Raw genomic sequence first — 14741 nt, forward strand, 5'->3', positions numbered from 1 at the left:
AACAATGACTGCAGATGCTGGAAACCAGATTCTGGATTAGTGGTGCTGGAAGAGCACAGCAGTTCAGGCAGCATCCGAGGAGCAGTAAAATCGATGTTTCGGGCAAAAGCCCTTCATCAGGAATAAAGCCTTTATTTCTGATGAAGGGCTTTTGCCCGAAATGTCGATTTTACTGCTCCTCGGATGCTGCCTGAACTGCTGTGCTCTTCCAGCACCACTAATCCAGAATCTGGTTTCCAGCATCTGCAGTCATTGTTTTTACCGTGTTAATCCAGAGACCCAGGTAAAGTTCCGGGAACTAAGATTTGAATCCCACTGTGGCAGATGGTGGAATTTACATTTGATGAATATCTGGAATTAAGAGTGTAATGATGACCAGGAGTCCATTGTCAATTGTCAGGAAAACCCATCCGGTTCATTCATGTCCTTTAGGAAAGGAAACTGCCATCCTTACCTGGTCTGGCCTACATGTGACTCCAGACCCACAGCAATGCAGTTGACTCTTAACTACCCCCTGGGCAATTAGAGATGGGCAATAAATGTTGGCCCAGCCAGTGATGCCCTCATTCTGTGAATGAACTTTTAAAAAATATGTTGACTAAATATAGCGCTGTACAGGGTTTGGTCACCCGTTTGGTCGTGTGTTTCTTGTCCTATGCTGACATTCGTCCAAAGTGGTTTATGAATATTTTCATTTTCTTTATTGTTGATAGTCTATTTTTTTTCCCGACAAAATCCTGCTCCCACATCTCTTTTATCGGATGAAAAGTCTAGTTAATCAATAATTAATCAAGGGATAAGGGGATAAGGCGATGGTCAGATTGGCCACGATCTCACTGGATGGCAAAACGAACTTGACGGGCTGAATGGACTCCTGCTCCTATGTCTTAAGGGCTAGTCTGTTCACATAACAAAGATTGCATTTTTTTTGCTGACAATATGGGCATATTTTTGACAACTGTAGAAATTGTGCAATTCTCAATAGTCACCTTCTTGTAAAGTCCAAGAACATTAAAAAGAAAAAGGTTGCCTATGTCAGAAGATGCTAAATAAGTCCTTTACGTTGATCAGAATTTTAAGAGGACCAACAAGGTAAGGATAACAATCCACTCATCTTCAAATCAGTCCTTTTGATTCAGCGAATAAATATTTATGAAATTACTAAAAGGTCACTTGCTATGAGGGGAGTGCTCAAAACTGTATTATTGTGCAACCTTTGTCGTGCCATAGAGTTTTAAGCACAGAGCTGTCTCTATCCATATAATCCAAATGCCATGCTGTTTCCTCACAGCCTGCAATTTTCTCCCTCCTTCCTTTCGCACAATGCATTCCAGGTTGTAACAAGATTGAATGCAAAGTGCTTCTCGACCCCCATCTGCCTCTCTTGCCAATTAATCTTAAATCCGGTTCCTATTCTCGAATCTACTTCTCCTCCTTTACTCGATCAAAGCTCTTCACACTCTTGTAAGGCACAATTTAATCTCCCTTCAATTCTTTTTAAAAATTATTTCACAGGCTCTGCCTTGTCAGTGTTATTGTCCATCCCCAATTGCTCTTGAGAAAGTGGTGGGTTGTCAGTTTGGATCTGAAGCAGTTGGTGAGATAACTTGCATCTCGAGTTGATTGACAGCTCAATCTTATTGTTCCTCCCATTCCTCTCAAACCCTACATATTACACGTTATCATATTTTCAAATCAACCTTGTTCAGAGATGTTATGACACCCCTCTGGAGCAAGTGGGACTTGAGATTGGGACATTACCACAGCACCATGAGATTTCTATGTAATATGTATATGTGCTGAGCCAATCAATAACCACCTCCTGTTAGGAACACAGGAACATGGAACAGACCATTCAACCACTCACGCCTGTTCCACCAATCAGTGAGATCATGACAGATCTGTAGCCTAACTCTGTGCATCTGCTGTAGTGATTGTAACAAGGTCAACCAGGTGGATCTCATAGAATATCAGTACCCTGATTGGGACTATTAACCCAATCAGGGAGCCCTGGCTGACAGATATAAACAGGAGTGTCAGAGGTTCTGTTCGCTCTGAGAGCTGGCTCTAAGGGAGCTGGATCAATGTCAAGGACTCTCCACGTGTAAATAAAGGGTGACTTGGTAATGGGATACCTGCCTCTGTGGGATTATTTCACCTGTCTTTGGCTAATGTCCCTTAATACATTTGCCCACAAAAAACATATCAATCTCCGATTTAAAATTGATACTTAGCTTGAAGTAAAGCTGAAAATGTGTTGCTGGAAAAGCGCAGCAGGTCAGGCAGCATCCAGGGAACAGGAGAATCGACGTTTCGGGCATAAGCCCTTCGATTCCTGAAGAAGGGCTTATGCCCAAAACGTCGATTCTCCTGTTCCCTGGATGCTGCCTGACCTGCTGCGCTTTTCCAGCAACACATTTTCAGCTCTGATCTCCAGCATCTGCAGACCTCACTTTCTCCTCCAGCTTGAAGTAAAGGCATGAACAAACTAACCAATACGATTTAGCAGACATTAACATCTGAGTCAAAAACAGAAGTTGCTGGAAAAGCTCAGCAGGTCTGGCAGCGTCTGTGAAGAGAAGTCAGAGTTAACATTTGAGGTCCAGTGACCCTTTATTAAATTCTGAGGAAGGACTCAAAACATTAATTCTGACTTCTCTTCACAGACCCTGTCAGACCTGCTGAGCTTCTCCAGCAACTTCTGTTCTTCTTTCTGATTTACAGTTCTTTTAGTTTTTATTTAATAACCGAATGGTGAGCTGCCATCTTTATCTGCTGCAGGCTATGGGTGGGACTGGTGAATTGAATAAGGCAGTTCTGTTCAAGGCAGTAGGCAATTTATTTCCCTCAACAAATATCACGTGCCGTCGCCACAGTGTCGTCATCTGTTTGCTGGAGCTTGTAGTACTCAGATTCACTTTTGCATTTCCTGTATGAGAATGGTGATACTCGAAAATAATTTAATTGGCTGTAAAGTACTTTGGGATGTCCAGTATGACAGAGCCTATATAAATGTAGAATTTTGTAAATACTGTGATTAGACTGGGGATCGCATATCATATTCAGAGAAGAATTCCATGCTCTATTTCCAGTGTCATGTCAAGGTGATTGGCTTCTTAACATGGCTTCATGATATCTTCAATTGTTGAAAAATGTGGTGCTGGAAAAACACAGCAGGCCAGGCAGCATCCGAGGAGCAGGAGAATCGACGTTTCGGGCATAAGCCCTTCTTCAGGAATGGTCTCCAGCATCTGCAGTCCTCACTTTCTCGTCCTTCATGATACCTTCAGTTAATTGATTGGTGCTTTCTGTGTTTGCTGCCAAGTGTATTTGACATCAGTTTTGGGTGGACTCAAGTTTTAACAACTTACGTTTAACTAAGGAATGTGGGACTTAGCAAGAGAAGGCCACTTGGCTCACAGAACCTGATCCTTGGCCAATTTGAGTGTGATCTCAACTTCAATGATACTTCAGAAAGATTGATGGGGTAGAGTGGTAGATGTGTCTACATTGACTTGAGCAATGCCTTTGACAAGTTTCAGAAGGAACTTAATTTGGATAAATGTGAGATATTACATTTTGGTAAAAGATATAAGGCAGGCCTTATTCAGTTACATTCCTGATGAAGGGCTTTTGCTCGAAACGTCGATTCTCCTGCTCCTTGGATGTGGCCTGACCTGCTGTGCTTTTCCAGCACTACACTCTTAAAAGTTAATGGTAGGGACCTGGGTAGTGTTATCCAACAGACAGACCCAAGGGTTCAGGGACATATGTGCATCACAGGTAGAACAGAGTGGTTAAGAAAGCATTTAGCACACTTGCCTTCATTGTTCGGATCATTGAATGTAAGAATTGGAATGTAATGTTAAAGTTGTACAGGACGTTGATGAGGCCTCATTTGGAGTACTGTGTACGGTTCTGGTCACCCTGCTGTTGGAAGGATATTATTAATTCAGAAAAGACTTAGCAGGATGCTACCAGGAATAGAAGGTTTGAGTTTTAAGGAGAGGCTGGATAGTCTAGGACTTTTTTTTTACCTGGAGCATAGGAGGTTGAGGGGTAACCTTACAGAGGTTTAGAAAATCATGACAGGCATGAATAAGTTGACTAGCAAAAGTCTTTCCCTAGGATGAAGCAAATTCAACACAAGGGGGCATATTTTTAAGGTGCGAGAGACAACCTTTTCATACAGGGATTGGATCATATGTGGAATGAACTGCCAGAAGAAGTGGTAGATGCAGGAAGAGTCGCAATGTTTAAAAGATGTTTGGGTAGCACCATGAATAGGAAAGATTTAGATGGATATGGGCCAAACACAGGCAAGCGGAATTTGTTTAGTTTGTGAAACTTGGTCAGTATGGACAAGTTGGATTGAAGGGTCTGTTTGCATGCTGTATGACTCTAATTGACTGCCTGCTATCCACAACCCATGACTCCTTTGATGAAAATCTGTCTAACTCTACCCTGAATATGTTCAATGAGCTGACCTTAAACAGTGTCTGGGCGAGCGGAATTTCACACATTAACAACCCCAAGAGAAAAACAATCTACTCATTTCCATCTTAAAAGCAAGACCTTTTATTTGTACAGTTCTCATCTCTCCCATCGGGGAAACATCCTCTCAGGTATCACCCTGTGATGAAACAGCAAAGGAACATTGCTTTTCCACTGACGTGAAGTTCAGAAATGTGAAGTGTAAAACAATGACAGCTTTTTAAGCAGTACTCTGGCGAATGCTGGAAAAGCAAAATCAAAAGCAAAGACTTTTCCTAGTATGTGTGTTACAACCGAAAAATTTGAATACTTAGTAGTTCAAATTGTAGACCATTGTATTCTGTTCATTGTAGCAAATGGTTTACAATCACAATGTTAGCTGACCTCTCTATTTACTGCAGAAGGACCTGCATTTTCTATTGTTTTAAAATCAGCAACACATTTTTGTTCATTGCTGCTGAAAATCTGCTTGGAGAAACTGTACAAAAAGTGACTGGAAATGCAGAAATGAGATTTTTTTCTCTTTCATGGGGTGTGGATGTTGCTGACTGAGTCAGTATTGATTGTCCATCACCTAATTGTCCTTTCAGAAGACAGTGGTGAGATGCCTTCATGGAATCATAGATCCCCTATAGTGTAGAAGCAGGCCATTTGGCCCATCACGTCCATCTGAAGAGCATCCCTCTCAGACCATTCCCTCCCTATAACCCTGCAATTCCCATGGCTAATCCTCCTAGACACTATAGGTGCCCCCCAGGAGTGCATAACATGGCCAATCCACCTAACCTGGACACCTTTGGATTGTGGAAGGAAATCCAAAGGTGGATAGATTTTGGAGTCCTTGCACATCGAGTCATATAGCACGGAAACAGAGTTTAGGAGAATGACAAGAGACCATATTGAAACATGCAAGATTCATCAGTGGCTTGACAGGTCCTGACGAACCTATCCCAACAGTCACTGCATCAGAGGTTAGATCAGTTTTCCTTAACGTGAATCCAAGGAAAGCGATGGGACTAGATGGAGTACCAGGCCATGCACTAGGAGCATGCGCAGATCAACTAGCAGAGGTCTTCTTGGACATCTTCAACCTCTCCCTGCAGCAGGCCACTATCCCTGCCTGTTACAAGAGGGCCAACATCATCCTCGTGCTTAATAAGGCTCATGCAGCATGTCTCAATGACTACCACCCAGTGGTCCTAACTTCGGTGCTCATGAAGTGCTTTGAAAGGCTGCTCATGGCATTAATCAACTCCAGCCTCCCCCCTACTCTTGACCCACTCCAATTTGTCTATCGGACCAACAGATCCACGTCTGATGCCATATCACTTGCCCTTCACTCCTTCCTAGAACATCTTGACATCAAGAACAGCTACATAAGAATCCTACTCATTGACTACAGTTCAACCTTCAACACTATTATCCCCTCGAGACTGATTATTAAACTTAGTGATCTCAGACTAAGCCCAAATCTCTGCAACTGGATCCTCAGTTTCCAGATCCACAGGCCACAATCAGTGAAGACTGGGGACAATATTTTATCCTCACTAACACTCAACATTGGAGCCCCCCAGGAGTGCATACTCAGCCCCCTACTGTATACCTATGACTGCATCGCCAAATACCAGATGAATGCCATTTACAAGTTCGCTGATGATGCCACCATAGTCGGTCAAATCTCAGATGGCGATGAAATAGACGACAGATGGGAGGTGGAAGACCTAGAAAAAAGGTGCACTGAGAACAATTTAACTCTCAATGCCAGCAAAACCAAGAAATTTATTGTTGACTTTGGCGGGATGTTACTCATGCCCCCCCCACATTAACAGCACAGAGGTGGAATGAGTGGGGAATGTCAAGCTCCTGAGAGTGGTTATCCACAACAAGCTTTCTTGGACTCTTCATGTGGACGTACTGGTTACAAAGTCTCTTCTTCCTCAGGCAGCTGAGGAAATTTGGCATGATGGCGAATGCCCTTGCCAATTTTTATACGTGCGCCATCGAGAACATTCTGTCTGGATGTATCACTACCTGGTATGGCAACTGTACCTTCAAGATTGGAGACGGTTACAGAGAGTGGTGAACTCGGCCTGGACAATCACAAAGGCCAACCTCCCATCCATGAATCCATCTACTAGGCCCGCTGTCAAGGAAAGGCTGCCAGCATTCTCAAAGATCCATCCCACCCTGGCAATGTTTTTATACAACGTCTACCATCAGGGAGAAGGTACAGAAGCCTGAACACACGCACCAGCCGATTTTGAAACAGTTTCTACTCTGCTGTTGTTAGAATACTGAATGGAGTCACAAACCCTTAACATTCGCCTGTACCTGTGTTTTTGTTTTTGCCGCTGTTTGCCTCTGATTTACTATCTAGATCTAACTCTGAAATCTGCCTGTATTGCTCGCAAGACAAAGCTTTTCACTGTGCCTCGGTACACGTGACAATAAATTCCATTCAATTCGACAAGATAGATGCCAAGAAGTTATTTCCCCTTTTGGGAGAATCTAGGACCAGTGGGTATAATCTCAGGAAAAGGAACTGCCCAAGTAAAACAGAAATGAGGAGGAATTACTTTGCAGAGGGCAGTGATGAGCTGGATTATTCAGCATATACAAGGCGGAGATAACCAGATTTTTAATCATTATTGTGGATGGAGCAAGAAAGTGGATTTGAAGATTATTAGGTTGACCATGACCTCAATGAATGGCAGAGCAGACTTGCTGAGCCAAATGGCGTATTTCTACTCCAGTGGTGTCAGAAAGAAGTTCGAGGTCAGAATCCAAAGTTCGACTTTCAGGATCCAACAGGTTTGTGTGGGGTATTCTGCATGAAACCAATTAGGGACACCATCACCCCTCAACCAACTCCACCCCACCGGCCCCCCCGACTAATTCGACCACCCCCAACCCAACCCTACTAAACCCTCACCCGACCTGGGTCCCATACACTTATCCATTCACTCACGGCTCCATTACTCCCTCCCACAATCCCTCCCTCCATCAGACGTCCTGGCTGAAAATTCGAAAAGGGTCAGGTCGCCGAACTCTTTGTGAGCAGTGTAAGTGAGCTCTGAGTCAATGCTGTCCAGACGTTTTGGATCATTAATTAGTCAGGAGACTGATCAGGATATTTCAGACTGTTACAGCTCCAAGCAGTTGTGATCATTTTTTTCACTGTGCTCCATATAACTTGAAAGGATATTTGACTGGAACAATAGTTTCTGTTCCACCGTTTATAGAACAATCTATCAGTGACTGTATTTCAATAGAACTGCTCGTATAGCTCCTTGGCTACATTTACTGAAAATACACATGCAGTTTAAGCTTGGTAATAATGACGGTGTGCAGTCTAATCTTAAAGATATTTATAGCTGATCGTTGCATTTAATTGATTCTCTTATCTTTATTTTGCCAGGGTTTCCTATCAAGTGAGCATTTCTCTTCAAGTGCTACTTTATTTTCATTCTTGAGCTGATAAATATTCAAGTGGGAGAAACAATTAAACCAATCCAGGGTTACACCTGCCCTGTCCTGTGCACTTTTGTCCATATGTGTCTATATGCATTTACAGCCCTATGTAGATGTAGATGTATTTCCCATGATATGATTCATAATGCCAACAGATATTACAAGAGCATGATTAATCCAGACATGACGAGTTGAAGATTGTACTATGCCAAGTCTGACGTCGACTCTCCAGCATCTGCAGCCCTCACTATCTCCCAGAATGTAGCATATTCTGATTGGAGCTACCTGTGCCTTAAGACCATAAGAAATAGGAGCAGGAGGAGACCGTTCAGTGCCTTGAGCCTGCTCCGCCATTCAACAGGATCAGGGCTGATCCAACACACTTCACATCCACTTTCCTGCCCTTTCCCTGTAACCCTTGATTCCCCAACTGATCAGTCAAGAGTCTATATCTCTCAGCCTTAAATATACATGAGGACTCTGCCCCCACAGCTCTCTGTGAAAAGGGGTTCCAAAGACCCACAACCCTCTGAGGGAAGAAATTCCTCCTCCGTCTTAAATCGGAGACTTTATTCTGAGACGGTGTCCTCTGGTCCACAACTCTCCCATGAGGGGAAACATCCTCTCAGCATTTATCCTGTCAAGCTCCTTACGAATCCAATATGTTTCAGCGTGATCACCTCTCATTCTTCGAAAATCCAGTGATTAGATTCCCAACCTGTTTAGCCTTTGCTCATCATAGTTCTAGTTCCCATCCCAGAGAGTTGAGACACAAAGATCCAAGTTAACGTTCCACTGCACTAGTGAAGGAAGGCTTCGCTTTAGGTGATGTCACCATTTGGGTAAGGAATTAGAGGGACTGCCCTTCCTGGCATTCCATCTGCTCACACTGTGAATGTAGAAGATCCAGTGTCATTGCATCAAAGTAAAGTCCTTGTGTCCTGCCCAATATTTATCCCTCCACTATAACAGTTGAACAGAATGATCATGTCCTGGTCAGGTTGGTGTTTGCAGGAACTTGCTGTGTGTGAATTAGCTGACACGTTTCATACATTGCAATAGTGAATGCACTATTTGTAAAGTGCCTTGAAGCATACAGATGCTGTACATTTTATTTAAGAATTCATTTATGGTATGTGGGGTTGGCTGACTGGGACAGCATTTATAGCCTGGCCAAGTTGCCCTTAGAAAGGGGTTGCTGCTATGTTGAACCACTGCAGTCCACATGGTGTAGTCACACTCAGTGCTGTGAAGGAGCGAGCTCCAGTATTTTGACCCAGCGACCGAGACAAAATGAAATTTCAAATTGATGTGGCATGGAGGGCAACTTGCAGGTGATGGTGTACCCACCTTTCTAATTGAATCCTAAAACCGTAAAGATTTAACTACTAGTTTGAATTATGGGTGTGGGAAATCCTTGATTTCAGCATATAATTAGGTGAAAGAAGCATCTGATTGAGATCTTCCTATGTGGCTGTTCTGGGATCTTTAAAGATCTTGACAGCAATGACTCAATAAGTAACTGTGTAAGTCAAAATGGTGTAGACCTAGGGTCATCAATGTTTGGAGCCCGTTCTGTGTTTAGTTAGCTGAGCCAGAGAATTATGACATTGATCATGACAATATTGAGATAGTGAGAGGAAATGAAACTGGAAACTATTGCTTCTTCTGGATGTCCTGTGATTCCCATTGTAATTGAGTTTGAAGGCAGGTTCAGAGTTAACTATTAAAACTCTTCCTAGTTTAAAAAAAAAGAATAAAAGAATGATCTGCACATCCACAATCCTATCCAAAATCCTAAGGGATTTTCAAGGCAATAAAACATTTGCTAGGATTTGTCACCGTAATGCAAGAAAAATGGCAATTAATTTTCACACAGCAGAATTCAACAAACAGTAGTAAGATAAAAAGATAATTTGTTTTGTGAGGTGAGTGTTGGCTTTGGTTTCTGTGATCGAGTCCTAGACTGAGACTTGACCCTCTCACGTCGAGGTCAGAGTGCCATATATTGACCAGGAACATGACATACCAGAAGGTGGAAGATCACCTCCTACCCCTGGCTTGAGTCACCATGTTGAGGAGCTGAGGGGGAGAGAAGCTACAAAAATACTTTACGATCAAAGGAATAATGTCAATTTGTAGCAAATACATTTTACTAAGAGCTATCCTCCCAAATGTCCCTTCTATGAATTCATTGAGTACTTAATACAGTAAGTTAGGATTGATTTTGATACACTGGATTAGTACAGTCTTCAACTCGTCATGTCTGGATTAATCACGGATTTGTCATGTCTGTTGCCATTATGAATAAAGCCAAGCTGCCAGGTAAAGTAAAGACCTAGTGGTATTATCACTGGACTATTAATCCGAGACACACTGGGGACTTGGGTTCAAAACACTCTGTAGTAGATAGTGGAATTTCCATAAATATCTGGAATTCAGAGTCTAATGACCATGAAACTGTTGCCACCTTTGTACACACCCATCTGGTTCCTTGAGAGAAGGAAACTGCTGTCCTTACCTAGTCTGGTCTACATGTGACTCTTAATTGTCCTCTGGGTGATTAGCGATGGGCAGTATGCTGGCCAGGTTAGTGTCACCCACAGCCTGTGAAGAATTGAAAGAATTATAGAAGCTGAAAGATCAAGTGTTTCCCGTCTCATAAGGGAGAGTGAGGAAGGTGGCAGCCCAGCAAAAACCAAATGTGAAGAAATGTTTAACAGCTGAATTCTGTTGTTTTCCTGCCAATATTTTAGCCACTCTACCATGAGTGAGGTTCACACAAAAAAAGTTCCAGAATTAGCCACAAGGCCCTAGCCTACCAGTGAAAGTTCTTTGGAAGAGATGAGTATTAGAATGATGATTCTATTGCTAAACGTCACAAATGTGGCCATCGTTTGCATGTAGCATGTATGGGTTTTAGTCCAACTAAAATGGACTATGCCTGCTTTTGTTAAGCTAAAACAGCTGGGAATGAGCAGCCCAAACATTCCTTTGATATTGCAAGAAGTTGATTCATCTTGTTGCAGCTGGACAAGGTGTTGGTAAGGCCATATTTGGAGTACCGCATGCAGTTCTGCTATAGACAGGATATTATTAAATTAGAAAGAGTGCAGAAAGGATTTACGAGGATGCTACCGAGATTGGAAGTTTTGAGTTATACGGAGAGGCTGGATAGGCTGGGACTCTTTACCTTGGAGTGTGGGAGGACAAGGGGTGACCTTATAGAGGTCTATAAATTCATGAGAGACATAGATAAGGCAGATAGCCAACGGCTTTTCCCCATGGTAGGGGAGTCTAAAACTAGAGGGAATAGGCTTAACGTAAGAGGGGAGAGATACAAAAGGGTCCGGAGGGACAATTGTTTTAACACAGAGGATGGTGAGTGTCTGGAACAGGCTGCCAGAGGTAGTGATGGAGGCGAGTACAATTTTGTCATTAAAAAACACTTAGATAGGTACATGGATGGAATTGGTTTGGAGGGATATGGACCAAACACAGGCAAATGGGACTAGATTAATTGTGAAAAGTGGGCGGTATGGACCAGTTGGGCTGAAGGGCCTGTTTCCATTCTGTAACCTCTATGACTCTAAGGTCCAGAAGTAACAATAGAATATTTATCAATGCCAACAAGCCATGCTCCATGCTGTAATGCCTTTGCTCTTTGAACATGTGAAATAAAACTCAGTGACTTTCACTTAGGGACCAAGCACTTGCAACTCGAGCATGATTTGGTAGGTAGGAACTAAGCTAGTTAGTTTTCAAACAGTATTCTCATCGATCCATGTTAATTTACATTAACTAAATAAATCTTATTGTTTACTTGCAGAAGATGATGCAGAAGAAGAGACAGAAGCAAGAACAGGTAGGTTAACGAGTAGCTATATTAATTGTGGTACATATTATGCTAACATGTTAACATGTGTTATATCATCAGCCACAGTTCTACGCTGTTAGCATTCCTGAGGTAACTTGCCCAGATGACCACTGTTTACTTGTAATGATAGATGGTGGAGTGGATTTAGTGTGGCCTTGCTTAAATGAAGGGATAATAATGGGCCTAAAGGTGGTCAGTGCTTAATACCAGTGATGGAGCAGGTGGTTTTGTTTGAGTACCTAAGGCCTTTCCTGATTCAGGGAATAGGCCTCGCTGATGTAAGTAGAAACCTGATTGCTATTTTTGGGTCAAGTGCAGGTTGAGTTCCCTGCAATTTGATTTGATTTATTTATTATCACGTGTCCCGAGGCACAATGCAAAGCTTTGTTAAGGAGCAGGTCATAGTAAGCGAGGATGTACACAGCAAAAAGACATCGACAGAAGCATACAAGTTACATTGCACAGGGTGTGCGCTAGACGAGATCGACATTAGCAAGATCAGCATTATTTGAGGCTAGAGAGTCCATTCTAATTCCAGCCAAGAAGAAACTGTTCCTCAACCTGCTGGTGCATGTGTTCAGGCTTCTGTATCTTCTGCCTGATGGAAGAGGTTATAGGAGATCATTACTGGGGTGGGAGGGGTCTTTGATGATGTAGGCAGCCTTTCCACAATAGTGTAAGTCCATGGATGGAAGGTTGGCTTTTGTGATGGTCTGGGCTGTGCACACAAACTCCTCTAGTTTCTTACGGTCCTGGGCAGAGCATATGCACCAGGCCATTATGTATGACAGTATACTTTCACTGGTACATCTGTAGAAGTTGATGCGGGTCCTTATGGACATGCCAAATTTCCTGAGCTGCCTGAGGAAGAAAAAGTGTTGTTGTGCCTTCTTGACCATCTCATCTACATGGGAAGTCCAGGACAAGCTGTCGGTTATCATCACTCCGAGGAACTTGAAGAGAGAGCACACAGCAATTGCAAAATCTTAAATTATTTCCAGCTAATAACATACTTTTTGAAAAGTGTAATCTCTGTTTAATGTAGGAAATGCTGCAACAAAACTACGCACACCAAGATGCTGTAAATGGCAATATGATTAGGACTAGATTTACGAAAAGCACCAGACATCCGGCTATAAAAGGTACAACTCTAAAGGAGATGCAGCAGCCCGGGGAGCTCAGTGTATATTTTCACAAGTCACTGAGGGTCGCAGGACACGCTCAGAGAGTTACAATAAGACATATGGGAGCCAAGGCTTTAATAATAGCACTGTGGAGCTCATGAGCAAGAAGATTATGTTGATCTTGTGAAAGGCACTGGTTCATTCTCAGCTGCACTATTCCATCCAGCTCTGAATACCAGACTTTAGGAAAGATGTGAAGGCATTAGAAAAGATTTATGAGAATCCAGGGATGAGAAACTTCCATTATGGAGATAGGTTGGAGCGATTAAGAATTGTTTTCACAAGAATGTAGTAGTTAGGAGCAGGATTAGACTATTTGGCTCATCAAATCTGATCCAACAATAACTGTGATCATGTTTGATCTTGGGCTTCACTCCATTTTCCTGCCCACTGCACCTTAACTTTTGATTCCCGAAGAGATCAACAGTCCATTTTTTTAAACTCATTCATGAAATGTGGGCATCTATGGCGGCACGGTGGCTCAGTGGTTAGCGCTGCTGCCTGACAGCGCCAGGGACCCGGGTTTGATTCCCGTCTCGGGCAACTGTCTATGTGGAGTTTGCACATTCTCCCAGTGTCTGCGTGGGTTTCCTCTGGGTGCTCCGGTTTCCTCCCACAGTCCAAAGATGTGCAGGTCAGGTGAATTGGCCATGCTGAATTGTCCGTAGTGTTAAGTGCATTAGTCACGATTAAATGTAGGGAAATGAGTCTAGGTGGGTTGCTCTTCGGAGGGTCGGTGTGGACTTGTTGGGCCGAAGGGCCTGTTTCCACACTGTAGGTAATCTAATCTAATCTAATCTATTGGTAGGCCCAACACTTATTTCCTACCCCTCATTCGCCCAGTGGGCAGGTAAGAGTCAACAACATTGCTGTGGGTCTAGATTCACATGTAGGCCAGACCAGCTAAGGAAGGCAGATTGCCTTCCCTGAAGGGCATTACTGAGACAGATGGAACAACAGTCAGCAGAGGCCGGAATATCTTGCTGCCAAAATATTTTGGGTCCAAACTTGTTCTCATTACTTCCCTGCAATTGAAGAGAGAGCATTTAGCAATGGCAAGCCTTAAATCATTTCCGGCTAATAGTCGTCATTAGGCCAACTATTTTTTTAATTTCACACTTCTATTGAGTTCAGATTTCACCATCTGTCATAGTGAGATTCGAACGTATGTCTCTAGCACATTAGCCTGGAACTATGGATTACTAATCTAACAAAGATGTGGAGGTGCCAGTGTTGGATAGGGGTGGACAAAGTTAAAAATCGCACAACACCAGGTTATACTCCAACAGGTTTATTTAGAAGTACTAGCTTTCAGAGTGCTGCTTCTCGTCTTCCAAATAAACCTGTTGGACTATTACCTGGTGTATGATTTTTAATCTAACAATGTTATCATTACACTATTGACCTCAGCCTTAACTGTAAGTGAGTCTCTACAACCCTTTGGGATGGAGAATTCGAAAGAGTCTCAACTCTTGAGTGAAAAGAAACCTCCTCAGCTCAGTCCCAGACAAGTACTCTCTTATCCTGAAAGTGTGTTCCTGTGTTCTCCAGTTCAGGGGTAAATCTCTCAGCATTTGCCCTAATCGGATCAAATGACTGTTTGATTGTTTGTTTATGAAATTATTTGAATAATTTATATTAGATTAGATTACTGAGATTAGATTAGATTAGATTAGATTACTTACAGTGTGGAAACAGGCCCTTCGGCCCAACAA

At 42.8% G+C, this 14741-nt stretch overlaps 1 protein-coding gene across 2 annotated transcripts in view; it reads left to right on the plus strand.

The window, feature by feature from the left end:
* The window catches only part of LOC122542465 (CD276 antigen-like), a 267892-nt gene that overhangs the window by 200814 nt on the left and 52337 nt on the right, over positions 1-14741 (plus strand). For both annotated transcript variants that reach the window (XM_043680194.1, XM_043680190.1), the window contains exon 5: positions 11795-11830. In XM_043680194.1, the coding sequence (XP_043536129.1) occupies positions 11795-11830 (36 nt within the window). The remainder of the gene's footprint in view (positions 1-11794; positions 11831-14741) is intronic.

This window comes from Chiloscyllium plagiosum, chromosome 40 (genome assembly GCF_004010195.1).
Source record: "Chiloscyllium plagiosum isolate BGI_BamShark_2017 chromosome 40, ASM401019v2, whole genome shotgun sequence".
Lineage (NCBI taxonomy): Eukaryota > Metazoa > Chordata > Chondrichthyes > Orectolobiformes > Hemiscylliidae > Chiloscyllium > Chiloscyllium plagiosum.